This window comes from Podarcis raffonei, chromosome 7 (genome assembly GCF_027172205.1).
Source record: "Podarcis raffonei isolate rPodRaf1 chromosome 7, rPodRaf1.pri, whole genome shotgun sequence".
Taxonomy (NCBI): Eukaryota; Metazoa; Chordata; class Lepidosauria; order Squamata; family Lacertidae; genus Podarcis; species Podarcis raffonei.
This window is the reverse complement of record NC_070608.1, coordinates 87,704,191-87,721,522: the sequence shown is the minus strand read 5'-3', so window position 1 is coordinate 87,721,522 and position 17,332 is coordinate 87,704,191. Positions and strand designations below refer to the sequence as shown.

The 17,332-nt window shown below is 45.9% G+C and overlaps 2 protein-coding genes across 2 annotated transcripts; one reads left to right on the top strand and one right to left on the bottom strand.

Annotated features, from left to right (window-relative positions):
• Positions 1–801: 801 nt before the first annotated feature.
• WDR55 (WD repeat domain 55) lies at positions 802–11,058 on the top strand. The gene is made up of 9 exons (XM_053397579.1): positions 802–814; positions 1,537–1,787; positions 5,030–5,178; positions 5,869–5,969; positions 6,744–6,831; positions 8,637–8,816; positions 9,108–9,207; positions 9,709–9,878; positions 10,276–11,058. Exons 1-9 carry the CDS (start codon positions 802–804, stop codon positions 10,595–10,597), a joined length of 1,374 nt encoding a protein of 457 aa, XP_053253554.1. The 3' UTR covers positions 10,598–11,058.
• Positions 11,059–11,074: 16 nt separating this feature from the next.
• On the bottom strand, positions 11,075–16,487 carry DND1 (DND microRNA-mediated repression inhibitor 1). The gene is made up of 5 exons (XM_053397440.1): positions 16,310–16,487; positions 15,392–15,521; positions 14,056–14,517; positions 12,897–13,307; positions 11,075–12,178 (listed from the first exon to the last, which is right to left on the bottom strand). Exons 1-5 carry the CDS (start codon positions 16,322–16,324, stop codon positions 12,162–12,164), a joined length of 1,035 nt encoding a protein of 344 aa, XP_053253415.1. The 5' UTR covers positions 16,325–16,487; the 3' UTR covers positions 11,075–12,161.
• Between the last annotated feature and the right edge of the window lie 845 nt (positions 16,488–17,332).

Genomic DNA, 17,332 nt, shown 5'->3' with positions numbered 1-17,332 from the left:
ATAGATTTATTGTACAGGAAGACGAACAGAATCCATTCCAGAAGTCTGTTGGACTTCCAAAACATTCGGAAACCAAAGCACAGCTTCTGATTGACTGCAGGACGCTTCTGTGGAAGCCCTGCCGGACATTCGGGTTCCAAAAAAACGTTTGGAAACCAGAACCTGGGATCCAAGGTACGACTGTATATAGTATGGAAAAGAAGATGTAACTGTAAAACTGAAAAAACATTCAAGTATTTTTTTTAAAAGTCAATTGAGCACAAGGCTTCTGTGTACTGTACAACTTAGTGCTAGATTTCCCTGGGTGGGTGAGCTTTGGAGGGACCTATTTAAGATTACGTTTGTTTGCATAGTATGGTATCACTTGCACTTTGCCCTTCATCAACGATATGTTTTTGGTGGTATACTGAACCAGCCCTCAAGTGATGGGGAGCAGCACTGCAACAGCATTTTAAAGCAGCTTTTAACCACAGTCCAAACTACATACCTTTTTTAATTTTTTTTTTACAGAAGGTGTTTTCTGGGTGGGGTGCAGGAGATGCCTGCATAGTTAATCATAACAGCAGTGGGGCTTCAGAAGGGAGTGATTAGCTCAATGCTGGCAGCAGCAAAAAGCCTATAGCTGCCCCTGCCACCGTTTCAACTAGAAGATTGGATAATGATGGTTTTCTTCACTATGGTGTTGCTATACGGGTGTAATTCTGGATTGCATTACAGTGTTGCTGTAAACCTCTCTGCTTCAGTTCTACCTCAAACATGCATTAAGTAGCAGGCTCAATCTCTGAGCTTCTCTGGTGCACAATGCTCTTCCACCGTTTGTTTGTTTGTTGTGGGGGAGGAAGGGAAAGGGGAATTGTTGGCTGCTTTGAGACTCCTTAGGGAAGTGATAAAGCAGGATATCAAATCCAAACTCTTCTTATTCACTGCTACCAGAGAAATAATATGGATGGATTGCATTGACATTTTTTCATTGACGACAATTTCAAAAAGTTTAAAAATTCCACATCTGGTGCTTTTTTTCTGGGGAGATGCAGGGGTACACATGCCCGTAAACATTTTGTGAATCCTTATACTTTTGTCCATTTACTGTATTTATTTTTCCTGATTTAAACTATAAAATGGTGATTTTCTTGAGTCAAAATGAGAGTACCTACCTCTGAAGATTTTTTTTAGAAAAAATGCACTGTCAACATCACTTTGTAGCATTTACACACTGCCTTCCACCATCAGCAACCAGAATCTTTCACACAACTGGGTCAGAAAGAGCATTATTTGGGCAACACACAATAGTTTCTTTACTACTATTTATAATTTCCGAGCAAATTAAATTCCTTGGAGGTTTTTAAACAGAGGTTAGACGGCCATCTGTCATGGATGCTTTAGCTGAGTTCCCTGCATTGCAGGGGGCTGGACCCTGGGGAATCCTTTCCAATTGTATAATTCTATGACCATAAATTAAATCCAATCGACATCAGTCAGAAAACGCAGTTATTGCGGAAAAACAAGATTTCATATGGACAGATCGCACAATATAAGTCATAACCCAGTTTTCACGAATCCGGCTACCAACCTTCCAAACAAAACTGGCATTAAACAAGGAATCAAATTGCCGCCTCCCGCTTTTAGGCGTTGAACTCTCCTCCTCTAATCGCATCTGCGAGCCCGGGAGGGAAATCCCTCCTCCGCGCCTTCCTCTCCGCCCTCCCGGCCCCGCGCCGGCGCCAGCATTTCCGGGCGCATCTGCCGGAGCAAGACGCGCGTGCGTAAAAATGGCTGCATCCGAGCAGGTGAGTGCCGCCCCTGAGCGCCTCTTGGCAGCTAAGCGGAGACCCCTCCGCCTTTGCCAGAACAAGACCCCGGTGCCCACCGGGGGCCAGGGGTGGCTGCTCGCCCTCCCGCCCGCCTGCCCTGCGGAGGCTCGCCCGAGCGGCGGCTGCCTTTTCCCGGCCCCAGAAGAGGCTCGGGAGCCTCGCGTGCTGCTGGAGAAATGCGCCCCCGAAGAGGGAGAGAGGGTGATAGCCGGAGAAAGGCGGGGTTGCCTCCGTGGCCTCTCGAGCTATACGGTTTAGGAGCAAAAGCACGGGGCCGCTGCCGCCGCCGCTTTATTTTTATTTTGCACTTTATTTATTATTAATGTTGCATTACATATATGAAATCTTTACAAATTGATACATATACATTATATGCGTAAATTCACATTTTCACATTTCATTGTGTACCAACATTTATCCATTTCTTATTTCTTGCCCTGTGTCTTCCCTCCACCCTTGGGTGACTTCCTTGTTACTATTTTGTAACTTTATTATTGAGATTGTAATTTCATATCTTAATAATTAAACATTCAATTTTATATATCTGCTTAGATTAGCTTAACTTAACTTTGTTGGAGCATCTTTTGGTTATGTATTCTTCTACACATTTCCATTCCAGTTTGAGATTTGGATTAGACTGCATTCTAATTGTTGCCGTCATTTTTGCTAATTCAATCATTTCAAAAAAATTATTTTGCCAATCTTTCAATGTTGGTACTTTAAGGGGAAGCCACGCACACCTTGGGGGCGTGGGCTGAATCTGCAATGTAAAAGGTTCCCCCGAGTCTCTTTTGGTGCCATGTGGATTGCAGCATGCGAGACATACATCATCATCATCATATTTTATTTATACCCCGCCCTTCCCGGTTCAAAAAACCAGGCTCAAGGTGGCTAACAACAAATTTAAAGCACTTCATTGTAAAAGCAACATAAAACACAGTATAAAAACATGAATAACAATAAAATTCAAAGTTCAGAAATCAATTTAGGGGAAATCCATCTAATAAGCATTAGTCACCAGGGCTAGCTGGCTGAATTAGTCCTACCTGGGCCAGCGAGGAGGCCAGAGGAGAATTAGCTGTGGGGTCTCAGAGCAGGTAATCTTCATAAAAGGGGAGGGGGAGGGAAGAGAAGGGGAAAAAAAGATCAAGCTGAATTCAAATTAAAGGCCAGGCAGAATAGCTCTGTCTTACAGGGCCGATGGAAGGAGGTTAAATCCTGAAGGGCCCTAGTCTCATGGGACAGAGCATTCCACCAGGTCGGAGCCATCACTGAAAAGGCCCTGGCCCTGGTGGAGGATGATCTGACTTCCTTAGGGCCCGAGACCTCTAAACTATGGTTATTCATGGACCTTAAGGTCCTCTGCAGGGCATACCAGGTGAGGCGGTCCCGTAAATATTTGTCTTGGAAGAGGCAACACTTCATTCTAGGTAATTGTGTTAAAAGTGTTCAATAAAAGTTTGTAATTTAAAAGAGAGAGGGTTTTTGCCCCCTAGCTGGTAACTCCGCCCCCCTTTTTTTTAAGGCGTCGGACAGCATATCAATACAGGACAGTAAGTATCCCATACCGCCCCCTCCCTCGCCTCGCAGAATGCAGAATACACACATACGCCAATTACAACGTTTCAGCACTGCAGGAGCAAAACTGGGGGCAAGAGTGTTACCGTAAGTTCTGTGATGCCTCCCATAGTCAGCTTTGCTAACTATGCAATGAGATGACTCACCAGCTTAATGTGAGAGGCATTGCAGAGGAGATGTAGGCATTCACTGGTCAGATGGGAATGTGGTGCACAAGAGAAATCTGGCTTTAAAAAAATGCTTGGCAGGGTCAAGCCAGTGACGTCAGTGTTACTTGTCCAAATGCCCCATCTCTGGATGTTTGGATGCGAGACCCCATTTAATACTGCGGCTGTGGCATTCAGCGTTTTGTGTGACCTTGATCTAAACTAGAGCAGGAGCCTGGGATGTTTCTGTTAGTGAATGGATAACAAGGTTCATGAATGTATACCACAGATCAGGAAAGGTACTGCCAGTGCAGTTCAAGAGCAGAGTAGAGAAAGCTGTTTTCCTTCAGGAAATGGAAATCCTCTGCTTGAGGAGAAGAAAAGAGGAACACAAACTTGAGCCAAAGAAAATGCAAGCAGACAATAAGGGATTTTTAGAAAAATAATTGAAGGAGCATGTTGCTGAAAGTAAAGATCATCAACAACAAAAATATCTGAATACATTATATGCAGGAAACAGGTAAGGGGGTGGTTGGAAATTTGGATAAGGAAGTCTCTGAAGACCCATTGCTGAAAACTGCAAAGGAGGAGGGTGCAGTTGTGCTCAGGTCCTGCTTGAAGGCGTCCTGCAGGGATCTAGTTGGCCACTCTAAAAACAGGCCTAGACAGGTTTTAGGACTGATCCAGTAGGACTTTTCCTATGTTCTTACGTTCTTACTAGGTGGCTGTGCTGATTCAGACGTGTATGGCAATCAGCTAAAGGTAAAGGTAGAGGGACCCCTGACCATTAGGTCCAGTCGTGACCGACTCTGGGGTTGCGGCGCTCATCTCGCTTTATTGGCCGAGGAAGCTGGCATACAGCTTTCGAGTCATGTGGCCAGCAGGACTAAGCCGCTTATGGCAAACCAGAGCAGTGCATGGAAACGCCGTTTTCCTTCCTGCCAGAGCGGTACCTATTTATCTACTTGCACTTTGACGTGCTTTTGAACTGCTAGGTGGGCAGGAGCAGGGACTGAGCAACGGGAGCTCACTCTGCCGTGGGGATTCGAACCGCCGAACTTCTGATAGGCAAGCCCTAGGCTCTGTGGTTTAACCCACAGCACCACCTGCGTCCCCTATTGCAATCAGCTACTGCTGTATAATTCATGATTGGCATGGACTGAACAATTCTAGCCTGACTCCAAAGTACAAAGCAAAGGTAGGTGTTTTGACCCATTATAAAAATTCAATAATCCATAGTATAGCAATTTTGGTTGACCTAATAAAGGTGTTTGCCTACTATGTATTTTGGAATTGCACAAAAAACAAAAAATCAGAAAGTTCTATGTTGGTACATCAAGACCCATCAGCGGTTGGTGAAGACCAGGCATGTCTAAACCAGTTCTGAATAGTTCAACCAAAATATAACATAGTGCCTATGATGGTGACCTCTGAAAGTTGAGGGTTGTAGGGCCTCTGCGGAGTTCTGATTCTTTCCTTTTATTCCCCACCAAGGCATATTCAAGTGAGGAGGAAACAGAACCTGAGCCTAGACCTCGAGACACCCCGGAAGACATTTCCCTTGAGGCAGCAGCAAACACCATCGCTTTCCACCCTTGTCGGGATGTCCTAGCTGCTGGAGACGTGGATGGTGATGTCTATTTGTGAGTACAGCTTCTCTGAGAAAAGTACTGATGGCGTAACTGGGTGAGCCCTTATGGGGGCGATGGAAGAATGAAACCCAAAGAGTGCTCCTCCTTCCCATATCAGTAGTCCAGCAAGATAGAGGACTTACATTGTCAGTTTGCACTATAGGGAGAACCTATCATGACATAGTTATCTGATGAATGAGAATCTCCTGCGTAAGAGAGCTTGGTGATGGAGCTGTTCTAGAGCCTTTTTCTACCCATCACCCCAGTTGCTGGCAGAAAATACATTCTGCAGCCAGATGAAGGCATGCCAAGAAAAGTTTGCAAATATTAATAATATTCCACTTGCAAGTTTTTTGTTCCTTCATCTGTTCATATCATATCAAGGGCTCATAAGCAGGGCATGAAGGCAACAGCTTTCATGGCTGCAGAACTGGGGAGTTTCAAGACACAATCCTACAGATATCTAGCTTGCCCTTCCTTTCAAAAATAAAATAAAATAAGGTTGTTATAAATTTTTGTTGTGTACCATATCTGAGACTGAAATTCCCTTTTCTTCTTCCTCCTCTTCTTCTTCTTCATTGAAATCCCCTTTCAACTCTTCTGCCAATCTTCCTGCAGTACAAATTTCATCTTTAAGTATAATTTTTCCAGTTGCTTTCAACAGGTTCTTTGATTATCCCTCCACCTTCTTCTATATTTCAGGTATTCATATTCCTGTTTGGAAGGTGGGAACAAGGAGCTTTGGTCTTCAGGACATCATTTAAAATCCTGCCGGGAAGTGTCCTTTTCCCATGATGGACAAAGTGAGTACTTCCCTCTTTGGGGCTCGTTTATTTCATGGTTCCTAACTATGCAGTGTCTTGGAGACGTCTTCACTAGAACAATGAGCTTCCTCTGCTTATCATCCTGGAGAGGGGGTGTTAAGACTGCAATCCCAGGCACACCTTTGTGGGATTAAGCCCCCTTGAACAGAATAGGATTTCTGAGTAAACCTGTATAAGTCTGTTTGAATCCCAGTAGGAGAAAAAGCTTAGAGTAAACTTTTTTAAAATGCATTATGGCGTGACAATTTACTAGATATTTATGTTAATCCCAAAATAGCAAGCAAGTACCGTATTTTGGCTGTTGATCACAATAACAGGCAATGCAATTTCATGCTGGAGAACATTACATACAGTGCTTTTTTTCTTAAAAAAATGTTTAGGGATACTCTCATTTTCCTACTCATATAGAAATACTGACCCTCAATGAGGCCAATCTTAGATTCACAAAATGTTTAGGGATATGTGTCCCCCCAGAAAAAAGCACTGAATGTATATGTTAACAGTTTCTTGAAGAATTATCTGTATGTCATTATTTGCAGATTAACATTTATCTTCAATAAACTTCTGAATAATGCTGGGACAATGTCCTTTGAATATTTCTGGAAAGTCTAATCAAATAAACAGGACTGCTTTTATACTCTGTGGATTTCGATGTGAAGTTCTGGCTATTCTGTTTCAGAAGGGAGTCAGCAAATATTCCCTTTAAATTGCTGAGTATATCCAGTGATCTGTGTGTTCCTCTCCATTTTCTAGAGCTCTTTACGGTGTCCAAAGATAAATCCATTCATATTCTAAGTGTGGAGGAAGGTCGTCTCGTGACCAGGTTCTCCAAGGCTCACAAGTAAGCATTGGGGACTCCTTGATTGTTTGCTTTTATAGGAGTGCGCTTACTCCTTTTCCTCCAAGGAGCTCAAGGTGGTGTGCCTGGTTCTCCCCCTTCTCATTTAATCCCCACAGCAACCATGTGAGACAGATTGGGCTGGGAGGCCATGACTGGCCTTAGGCCACCCACAAGTTTCAAGCCCTAATGGGGATTTGAATCTTGGTCTCACTTCCTAGTTCTTCCATCAAGGTGGTGCTTCTAGTAGCCAGCAGGAAATCTGCAAACCTTCCTTGCAGTCCCCTCCTGTGGATGCTTGCAAAGGGTTGCTAACACCTGCAAGCAGTTAGCCTCCTGGCATCAGCAACCATCCTGTGACCTTCATGGCATGTCATTTGCTGGATGGTTGTGACCTATAAAGCCCTACACAGCTTAGGTTCGGGTTATCTGATAGACCATATTCCATCATACAAAGCTCGGGCTCTGAGATCTTTGGTGGGGGGGCCCTTCTCTCAGTCCTGCCACCTCACATGCATGCTTGGTGGGGACACAGAAGAAGGCCTTCTGGGTGGCTGCTCCCAGATTCTGGAACTCTCTCCCTGGAGAAGCTGGACTGGCTCACTCCTTCTTGTCTCTTCACTGGCTGGTGAAGACCTTCCAAAAGGCTTTGGGGAACTGACAGTTTTTAAGGAAGGGGCTGATGCCGTGTGTATGTATGGCTATAATGAGAGAGAGAGAGAGAGAGAGAGAGAGAGAGAGAGAGAGAGAGAGAGAGAGAGAGAGAAGAATAGTACACAGCCAGTGTGGTGCAGTGGTTAGGAGCGGTAGTCTCATAATCTGGTGAACCGGGTTCACTTCCCTGCTCCTCCACCTGCAGCTGCTGGGTGACCTTGGGCTAGTCACACTTCTCTGAAGTCTCTCAGCCCCACTCACCTCACAGAGTGTTTGTTGTAGGGAAGGAAGGGAAAGGAGATTGTTAGCCGCTTTGAGACTCCTTAGGTGGTAAAGCGGGATATCAAATCCCAACACTTCCTCTTCTCTTCTTTATAGTATATACACACTATAACTTTTCACCACCACTTTAGGGGGCAAAGCAGGGCCAGAGATGGAGTGACCTGGGGAGAGTTCTGAGGGCCAAACCAAGAAGCCTTAAGGCAGCGGTTCTCAACCTGTGGGTCCCCAGATGTTCTTGGACTACAACTCCCATCATCCCTGAACTCTGGCCTTGCTAGCTAGGGGTGATGGGAGTTGTAGTTCAACAACATCCAGGGACCCACAGGTTGAGAAAGGCTGCCTTAAGGGCTGCCTTTTGGCCCTGGGCCAGGTTGCCCACCCTTCCTTCAAACCCTGCCTGTACCTCTATTGTTATTCCCTTGTACACTTCATTCAGGGTGAGGAGGGAATACTGCGAGCTGGAGAGCGTGGACCCCTTGAAGTTAATGGTCATGACTGACAGGTTCACTAATTTCATCTGCAGTTGGGGCCTCATCATGGTTGACCCATGATTAAGGCCCAAGTGCAGATGAAGTAAGTCTTGACATCTTTCAGGGAGGGAAAATGAATTTTCTCTTGCTCGTGTGGCTCCCATAATAGGAGTGTGTGGAGAAAGAATTCCCTTTGTTCATAGGATCAGATGAGCCTCTCTATCACACCCCTCATCCTGCCCTTTAGCACAGTTCCAGTTTGCTTCCCTTCTTCGTGGTCCCTCTGTGGGGCTGTTGAGACCTTGCAGAGGGCAACAACTCTGAGAGGGAATAAGGCACATGTGTAATATAGTGGCTATCTGTAGCGTGGATTCTGCTGCTACAACTCTGGAATTTCCACAGTTCTGCTCTGAACAGTCTGCTGGTGATAGATGAGCACTTGTTTGCCACAGGAGATGACCGTGGGGAGTTGAAAGTGTGGGATCTGCGCAAAGGCACCTCCGTTATGGAGATGAAACAGCACGAGGAGTATATCAGTGACATGGCCGTCGATGGGAACAAGAAACTGCTGCTCACTACCAGGTATTCCTGAATTCTCCAGTTTAAACAAAGGGATTAGTGGGCTTGATTTATTCTCCCTCGGTGGTGGAGATGCATTGACTGCAGTGGGAGGCCAAGAGCTGTTAAGAGTCTGTCTCCCTCTGTCTCACACACACAATTCTTTTCCAAGGGCCACTGAAATGGATACCTATTGATATCCTGAAATGTACTTCTGGGGGGCAGAACACCAAACTAACTGGAAACACTTGATTCTGCTGCCTTGGATGCTCCCGATAAGTAAATGATCACTGTGTTCCATTCTGTTTCTTGCAGCGGAGACGGAACTATGGGAGTCTTCAACATCAGGAGAAGGCGCTTCGAGCTGCTCTCAGAGCCTCAGAATGGAGACCTGTCAGCCATCGCCCTGATGAAGGTCAGCCCTATTACGCAGCGGCCCCTGAGGAGCAGCTGCTGCAGAACTGATAGGGACTGATAAGCTGAACATTTCTGGGAGCAGGGACTTAAAAACATGTTCTTGCCCAAAAAAGTACGCATTGATGGGCAGCATAATATTCCTATTTCATTGCCATTTGCTTTAGCATAAGACAGGAAAAGGCCTTTTTCAGGGGGAACTCAGTTCCAGCACCTCTCAGGTGGGTACCATTGCCATTCTAAGAGAACGAGGGAGGTTTCTATGGTGAGCTCCAGCCCCTCTTTTTCTAGGAAAATAGCACTGGTGAGGGGAATCATGACAGTGCTTTTTTAGGGAATCATAGAATCATAGAGTTGGAATAGACCACAAGGGCCATTGAGTCCAACCCCCTGCCAAGCAGGAAACACCATCAGAGCACTCCTGACATATGGTTGTCAAGCCTCTGCTTAAAGACCTCCAAAGAAGGAGTTAAACAGTATTTATTTCTTGTTTGCTGCTCAGAGAGGAAAGAAAGTGGCCTGTGGCTCCAGTGAGGGAACCATTTACCTCTTCAACTGGGATGGTTTTGGTGCTACTAGTGATCGGTTTGCACTGAAGGCGGAGTCCATTGACTGCATGGTTCCTGTAACAGAGAGCATTGTGTGCACAGGCTGCACTGACGGAGTCATCAGGTGAGAGGGCATTGGGTAGTTTGTCAACCTGGGAACCACAGGCTTATCCTGAAACCTGCGGGTATAGGGCAATATACAAATTTAATAAATAATAACAGTGTACATCTCTAGAGGATTGTTGTTAAGATTTGCATCCCGCCCACCCTCCCCCTTTTAAGCTTCATTCTTGTGGTTTGTTTATACAGCTTTGTACAGAGTCTGCTACGGTAGTGTCTCATTGTTTTGCATGAATTATATTCCATAAAGCGATTAAACCTTTAAAAGGAATTTTGAGCCCTACAAAGATTCCTTTCCCAACCCTCACCGGAGCATCTTAAAGTGCAGGTAGAATGAATTTCAGGTGCTGTTCTGGAGGAGCTGGCTTTTTTCTTAATCAGGCCTTTTCCTGTTGTTTCAGGGCCGTGAACATCTTGCCCAATCGGGTGATTGGCAGTGTTGGGCAACATGTTGGGGAGCCTATTGAGCAGCTAGCCAAAAGCCATACTGGCCCATTTCTGGCCAGCTGCGCCCATGACCAGAAGGTGAAGTTCTGGGACATCTCTTCGCTTAACTCAGTCATTGTGGACGATTACAGAAAGAAAAAGAAGAAAAGTGGGCAGCTGAAGTCTTTGAGTCACAAGGCATTTGGTACCGGGGAGGATTTCTTTGCAGGCTTAAGAGAGGAGGCAGCAGAGCCAAAGGATGAAGACTCCAGTGGCACGGAAACGGATAGTGACTAAAATATGAGCAGCACTCTCCCCTGAAGGGACCTTTATAACCTAAGACTGTTTGAAACTCTCATGTTTTTGCAGAGATTTGGCTGAACAAACAGCAGGATATTGGGCAAAGGTGTGGGAGCCTAATGAAACCCGTACTGCAGTCTTCTGGGTACTCCTGCAATCCAGTGAAACAAATGTGTGTTTCCACAGCAAAGTCATGAGAAAAGCATGGCCTGGCTGCTACAAAAGGGGAAGGTGTAGATCTCAAGTTACCCAGGACAAAGCCTGTGCTTTCTGTTGGAAGAGGAGTATCTCATGGAATGAAAAGGCTAGAAAACAGGATTAATACTAGTGAGGAGGGAAGCTGTTGGCTCTATATGTATGTACTGGTTTAACTACTACTTTCAAAGGAGGGTGGCCAGACACAAAAAGGGGATAGGGCTCCTGTTCTTCAATACAGAAGGACGACTCTGAAACACACAACATGAAAATGTCGGCCTTTGGCTAATTGACCCCCAATGCCCTTTTTAATGTGCTGTGGGAAGGGGGATTATTGGTTTGCTGTCTTTATTATGGATTTTATATTGTAATTTTATGTTGTGAACCACCTACGGAACTATGAAGGGCAGCATACAAATTTAATAAAATAAACAAAACCCAGCATAAATATCATCTTATCAGATTTCAGATGCTTCACACAAGGAGATTGCAACACTTATTTCTTTCAAAACAATTTTAATATTCAAGTGCCTATGTTTCCAATGTTACATATTCATTCACTATTTTTGATGCACATTAAAAAGTCAAAGAATTTGAAGGGACTCTGCCTGATCCTTTCCCTAAAATCTTCATACATCCCATATGTTACTCACTGGGTACTTTTTCTAGTGTTAAAAAGACACCTGGTGTTCTGCTATTAAGAGGCACATGAAGGAATTCAGGGAACACCATCCTGAATCCCCAGGAAGACATAATCAGTACAGGCGGGTTTCTTCCTAAAGAAAAAGGCTGGATTGTAGAGCAGCACACAAGGAACTTGTTACATACCAGCCTTGTGCATGAAATATTGTCCAATGCCCCTCGCCTAAAGCTACAAAACAAATTCAAACTGTCACAAACAAGTGAGAAAGCTCTCCAAACTCTTAAATAAATACAAAGAATAATAATGTTTTCTATGTGTAAACAAAGAAGATAAGCAGCCCTAAATCTTGGTGTTGAAAGGGGCGGGAGTCATCCCTATAGTTTTACACAGTACTTGTCATGCTTGAGGGGCAGAAATAAAGTTGTGAATGCAAGATATGCCCCCAGTTTAAGATTGCCTGCGGAGAAATATGCATGCATATTTTTCCCCAAACTGAAAAGGATACTCAAATAACTAACCAAAAACAATTTAGTACCGAGATCTGCATGGACAACCTTTTTAAATCTAACAAGACTCCAAAAGCAGCAATGCTTCCCGCCAAAAAACAAAAAAAAGACAAGATGTCAGGCAAACTTTCTCTCCCCATGGGTTTTAGTGGGCAAGCTGGTTTTAGTGGGCAAGGACAGGACACAGAGACCTCTCCCGAACTTGAAGACTGTCCTCTTACACCATTGGGCATCCTGTTGGAAAGAGAAATAGGTTAGGCTTTAGGGTTGCCAACATACAGAAAAGCAGTCAGCACACTCAAAACAGGGAAAAAGCAGGAAGGCACCTATTCTGCAAACATACAAGGCAGGAAAACTTGCTTTTCTGAAGTGCTTGGAGGCTGAAAAGGCCCGGCACTGGCCTCCACTTGTCTCACCCTCTATCCTTATTGTTACCTCTGTCTCTTAGGGATGCCCCAGAGGCATTCTCTCTCCAGGCAGCCTAGCCTGGAAAGTTGAAAGAATTTGTAGTGCGAGGGACCTCCGGCCAGGTTCCAAAGATATCTAGGGCACCCACAGGCACTGTGTTGCAGTCTCAAGCAAGTGAAGCTCAAGTTTTCTACCTCCAGCTTTAACTTACCCCTCTCAGCCCTGTGCTCTTCTATATATAATGCTGCCACCATTCATTAGCTTCAATCTCTCAGCAAGTTTCATATTCCTATCACTTTGTGCCGGGTGAAAAGAACAGGCATCCTTCTTTGACAAAAGATTTACTGCTTAAAGAGCTGCTAATTTAGGTAGGTTCTACCTCCTTATGTCAATTTTATAATGGTTAAAAGCCCCATGACCTAGCTGAAGATTTCACGTGCCTTGCTCACCATCTGAGAGGCCTGAAGGCATCCTAGTGTCTCTTTGCTGCCTTCAGCAAATCTGAAGCACTGCTTCCAAGATGAAGTTGTGCCAGGACACTTACCCAGAGCTTTGAGTAGCTGCAGTGCCACTGCATTCTTGGCCTTCTCATGGGCCTCCAAGCCAGAACGTTCTGGCTTGATCCAGATAAACCCACTGAAAGGTGATGGATATTTAGGTATCACCACTTGATACCAGAACTGCAACCATCCTTCAGGATTCTTTTGCATACATTTTGTAAGAAATACAGGGAGCCCCAGCTGCCGTTCCTTGCACTGCAAATTCAGGTAGTCCAGCACACTGCCCACTGCGGGTTGCACAGGCCCAGAAGGTGCTTTGTAGGGAACATCTCTGTGGGGAAAATTGGATGGTGGAATCTCTGGAAAGCCCTGAACAGAGGCACTGTGGAGTTCCTGTTTTATATTTGGTTTTAGCCAATCCACTTCAATGTCATCTCCACAGAGGCACAAACTACCTGCGGAACAGAAGAAACAATTTAAAATTTGGTTCAAATATAGGCCTCTCCTCACAGTATTCCACCTGCAATTTACAGCAACGCAGGAAAAAATAAAAGTAGACTACATATGAAAGTACAGCTTAAAAATATATATGGATACTAACTGCATTGCTTGCATAATTTGAGTTTGTATGTATGCACTAGTGATAGCTCCAAAGTTCTCATCTACATTAAGTGATGTAATAATTCTCATAGTGGTTAATATTGTCACTGAAATTTCCATGAAGGTGAAATTGACAGGTAACTAGGTGACCAGTGCCACTTAATAATAATAATTTTATTATTTATACCCCTCCCATCTGGCTGGGTTTCCCCAGCCACTCTGGGCGGCTTCCAGAAAAATATTTTTTTTAAATAAAAAAGCCAAACATTAACAACTTCTCAATATATGGCTGCCTTCAGATGTCTTCTAAAAGTTGTGTAAGTTCTTTTATCTCCTTGACACCTGAAGGGAGGGCGTTCCACAGGGAGGGTGCCACTGCCAAGAAGGCCCTCTGCCTGGTTCCCTGAAATTTCACTTCCCGCAGTAAGGGAACTGCCAGAAGACCCTTGGAGGTGAACCTCAGTGTCCGGGCTGAATGATGGGGGTGGAGTTTGGCCCCTGTACTTGAGTGGTGGATACAATGAAGAGCCAGTTGCACCCCATGCTCCCAGCCTCTATTGCCTACGGTACATGAGACTTTACTGCTATATTTATGAGACAAACCTTCCACAAGCGCTTTCCTGGCGATTGCAGCAGCCTGGTGGGAGCTGTATTTCACCTCTGCCAACTGCCTCTCCCTTCTGAAAGGGCTTGGGTGCAAGGAAACACTCAGGACTCCGGCAGTAAGTTCCTGCAGCATTGGAAGAAGGTGTCCCTCTCTCACAGTGAGAGACAAACCATCAATGGAGAGCTCACACTTGTCTGTACTTCTGCAGACCAAAATGGGGTGGCCGGCCTGGATTTCAAAGGCGTTGAGCACAGCAATAGCATCCTGGGCACTGCGTCTGTTTGCGTATTTCGCATAGGCAAAGCCGCGGTTAAGCCCGCTGAACGTCATCATGAGACGAAATTCATAGAGCCTCCCAACACTCTGGAAGAGAGGAATTAGTTTATCCTCATATATATCCTGTGGAATCTTCCCTATGAAAATCTCAGAGCCAGGTGGTGGAACACTGCCAGTCCAACCTGCGGAAAAAGAAAATGCATAATTGACTTGTCTTTTTTAAAAATGTTCCATACAAGGAAAACAGAGCTAAGAAGTTGTACAGAAAAGAAAAACAGCAGCTGATGGTTGTCATTTTAGATTTCCAAGAAAGGAATCAAATGAAAGTGTCTCTCTATAAGGCTCCATGAGTTAGGGTGAAAACAATGCTTGATTGTCTTAAAGTAAATAAAAGAATTCCATGTCTTAGCCGTCTTGTCTTTTATACCAGCTTCATCCCCATACAAGATTCTACAGCAAAGGGAAAGACTTCAGGCAGTAGCGTACGTGAATGCAGGCCTTTAGTTTATAGCAATTTTTATTACAATTCTGTACAATAAGCAAGTAAAATAGAAAGACTTCATGGAACTTCTAAGGGCTTGGGCATTAGCAGGGAAATCCAGGCTCCCCTCACCCACTTTGGGGGGGACAACAGCTTGAGAGATTTCCAGCAACCAGTACAGTGGTACCTCAGGTTACATACGCTTCAGGTTACAGACTCTGCTAACCCAGAAATAGTGCTTCAGGTTAAGAACTTTGCTTCAGGATGAGAACAGAAATCGTGCTCCGGCGGCGCGGCAGCAGCAGCAGGCCCCATTAGCTAAAGTGGTGCTTCAGGTTAAGAACAGTTTCAGCAGGAGGTCCCACTAGCTAAAGTGGTGCTTCAGGTTAAGAACAGTTTCAGGTTAAGAAGGGACCTCCGGAACAAATTAAGTACTTAACCCGAGGTACCACTGTAATGACAATTGAAAGATGGGTAACCTTTCAATTGCCTCCAAGCAGCTGAAGTACATACAAGTATTTCTAAAGGTGATCCTTGGGTATCTGTGTATCCCAGGCTAATAATCTTCCACTTACCTGGAGGAGGGCCACCGTATTTCCTCTGGCCATTGATCTGTACCAGTTTGATTCCAGTCTCTTCCACCCAAGCCAGAAGGGCAGTTTTTTTAGCCTGGTTTACTTCCTCGCTCCACGCAGGAGAAGACATCTACAAACACAACACGGAATCAGGGGCGGACTTGGGTCATCTTTCCTAATTTGGCACCCCCAAGCATATATTCTCCATAATGGATCTTCTCGATCCTGCTGCCCTGATGGCACTAAGGGGGGCCCATTCTCAAGCCCTTCCAAAAGCAGCAGCCCAGGAACGACGAAGCTTTTGCTCAGCAGCCCCATGAAGCAGAGCGTTTGCTTCTGGAGCACCTTGGGTACTTCGGAGTCACGACGACTCTGGCGCTGCACTAACAAGCCGCTCGCACTTCGGCAACGGGGCTTTGCTTTGGGGGGAAGGAGTGCAGCTAACCCGGCCGGCTTCGACCATTTTAGAAGGTAATGCCCCTCCAGGGAAAGGAAAGTTGAAATTTCCTTTTTTTGGGGGGGGCGGGGGCGGGACAGGACCAGTACCTCAGTAATCAATCATGGCCAAGAGCGGTCTCGCAAAGACACGTGTCAGTCGCGAAACACACTGCGCACCCCTGATTTCAGAAACCAAGAACCTGTTTCCCAACTCCTTGGGAGCATTTTTGGGGAGCGGGGGGAGTCCCTTTGCGCGAGAGGACCTCGTGCCGCGCAGCCGACTTGTCTTGCGAGGGAGGGAAGTAGCGACAGCGGCGCTCCAAAGTCAGCGCCACGAGATTCGCTCCCAGGTAACAAGAGCATCGCCAGGTCCCTGGTTTGCGCCAGGCGAGCTCCCCGCCCGCCCAAGAACTAGATTTGGCTCAGACTCTCCCCCCCCCCCAGTGGATAAAACGAAGAGGCTTCATTCAGTCTACCAACCTGCGCGCCATCCATAGCGCCCTTCTCGGCCAACGCCTTCCCAGCCACACCCTCCTCGCTGGCGGGGGCGGCCGCTCCTTTTCTAGCCCGGGGGGGGTTGCTCCCCCGGCCGCTTTCCTCTGCTGATTGGTAGATTAACAACCCGCCCCCGGGGCGGGGGTCCTTCCTGGTCAGCGGGATCCCTTGCGCGCGCGACAGGCGCCGTCGGCTTCTTTCGCAGAAACTGCGCGAAGCCCGCCGTTCTCTTCGCTTCGACCCCGAGATCGTTCCCACCACTTTCCAATCCTTTGATTAGCGGGCCCAGGCCATTCACACGTGACGCAGCCAAGTAGTAGCAGGCTGGGGCCATAAGCGCGCCTTGCATAGCGCCGGCGGCCTGCTAAGTTTAGGCGCCAGGAGAGCAGCGGCGCCCCCTTGCAGGCTGAACTTCTTGGGGTTTTTTTTCAGAAATAAAGACGCACAGGACCACATTTAAAAAATATTCCGAGCTGCTGGTGGGCTATTTATTGAACAGCCTTATGTCGCTAACGCGGCAAATTGGGTTTCTTTTGTTGGTGGTGGCAAAGGCTGAAATGTCAACTCCTCCTCTCCCATATAATACCGAAATTCAACAGGTGACTATTTTCTAGGGAGAAAAATTTCACCAATGTCTCACACTTCCCTGGCACAGCCTACCACCATTGTGCTGACCAGAGAGAGAACTCCTTTGAAGGAGGGACTCATTCCGCATGCAATCCACTATGTGTGAAAGACACCTTCACCCAATACTTAAGGAGAACAGGAGGCAGAGATAAGCCTGATAAGCTGTGAAAACTCCTGGAATATTTGCAGGCTAGAGATTGTCCACACCTGAGTAGTGCACCATTATTGTTAATTGAAATACCTGTGAATCACTCGCAAAGGCTTCACCAACTGCACTATTCTGCCCAGTCCACACCAGCACCCCCCTTTAAATATATCATGGTAAAGATTGTAAGGGTTGCTGTTGCATACTTTTAACTGCACCAGTCTGGGGCCCACCTT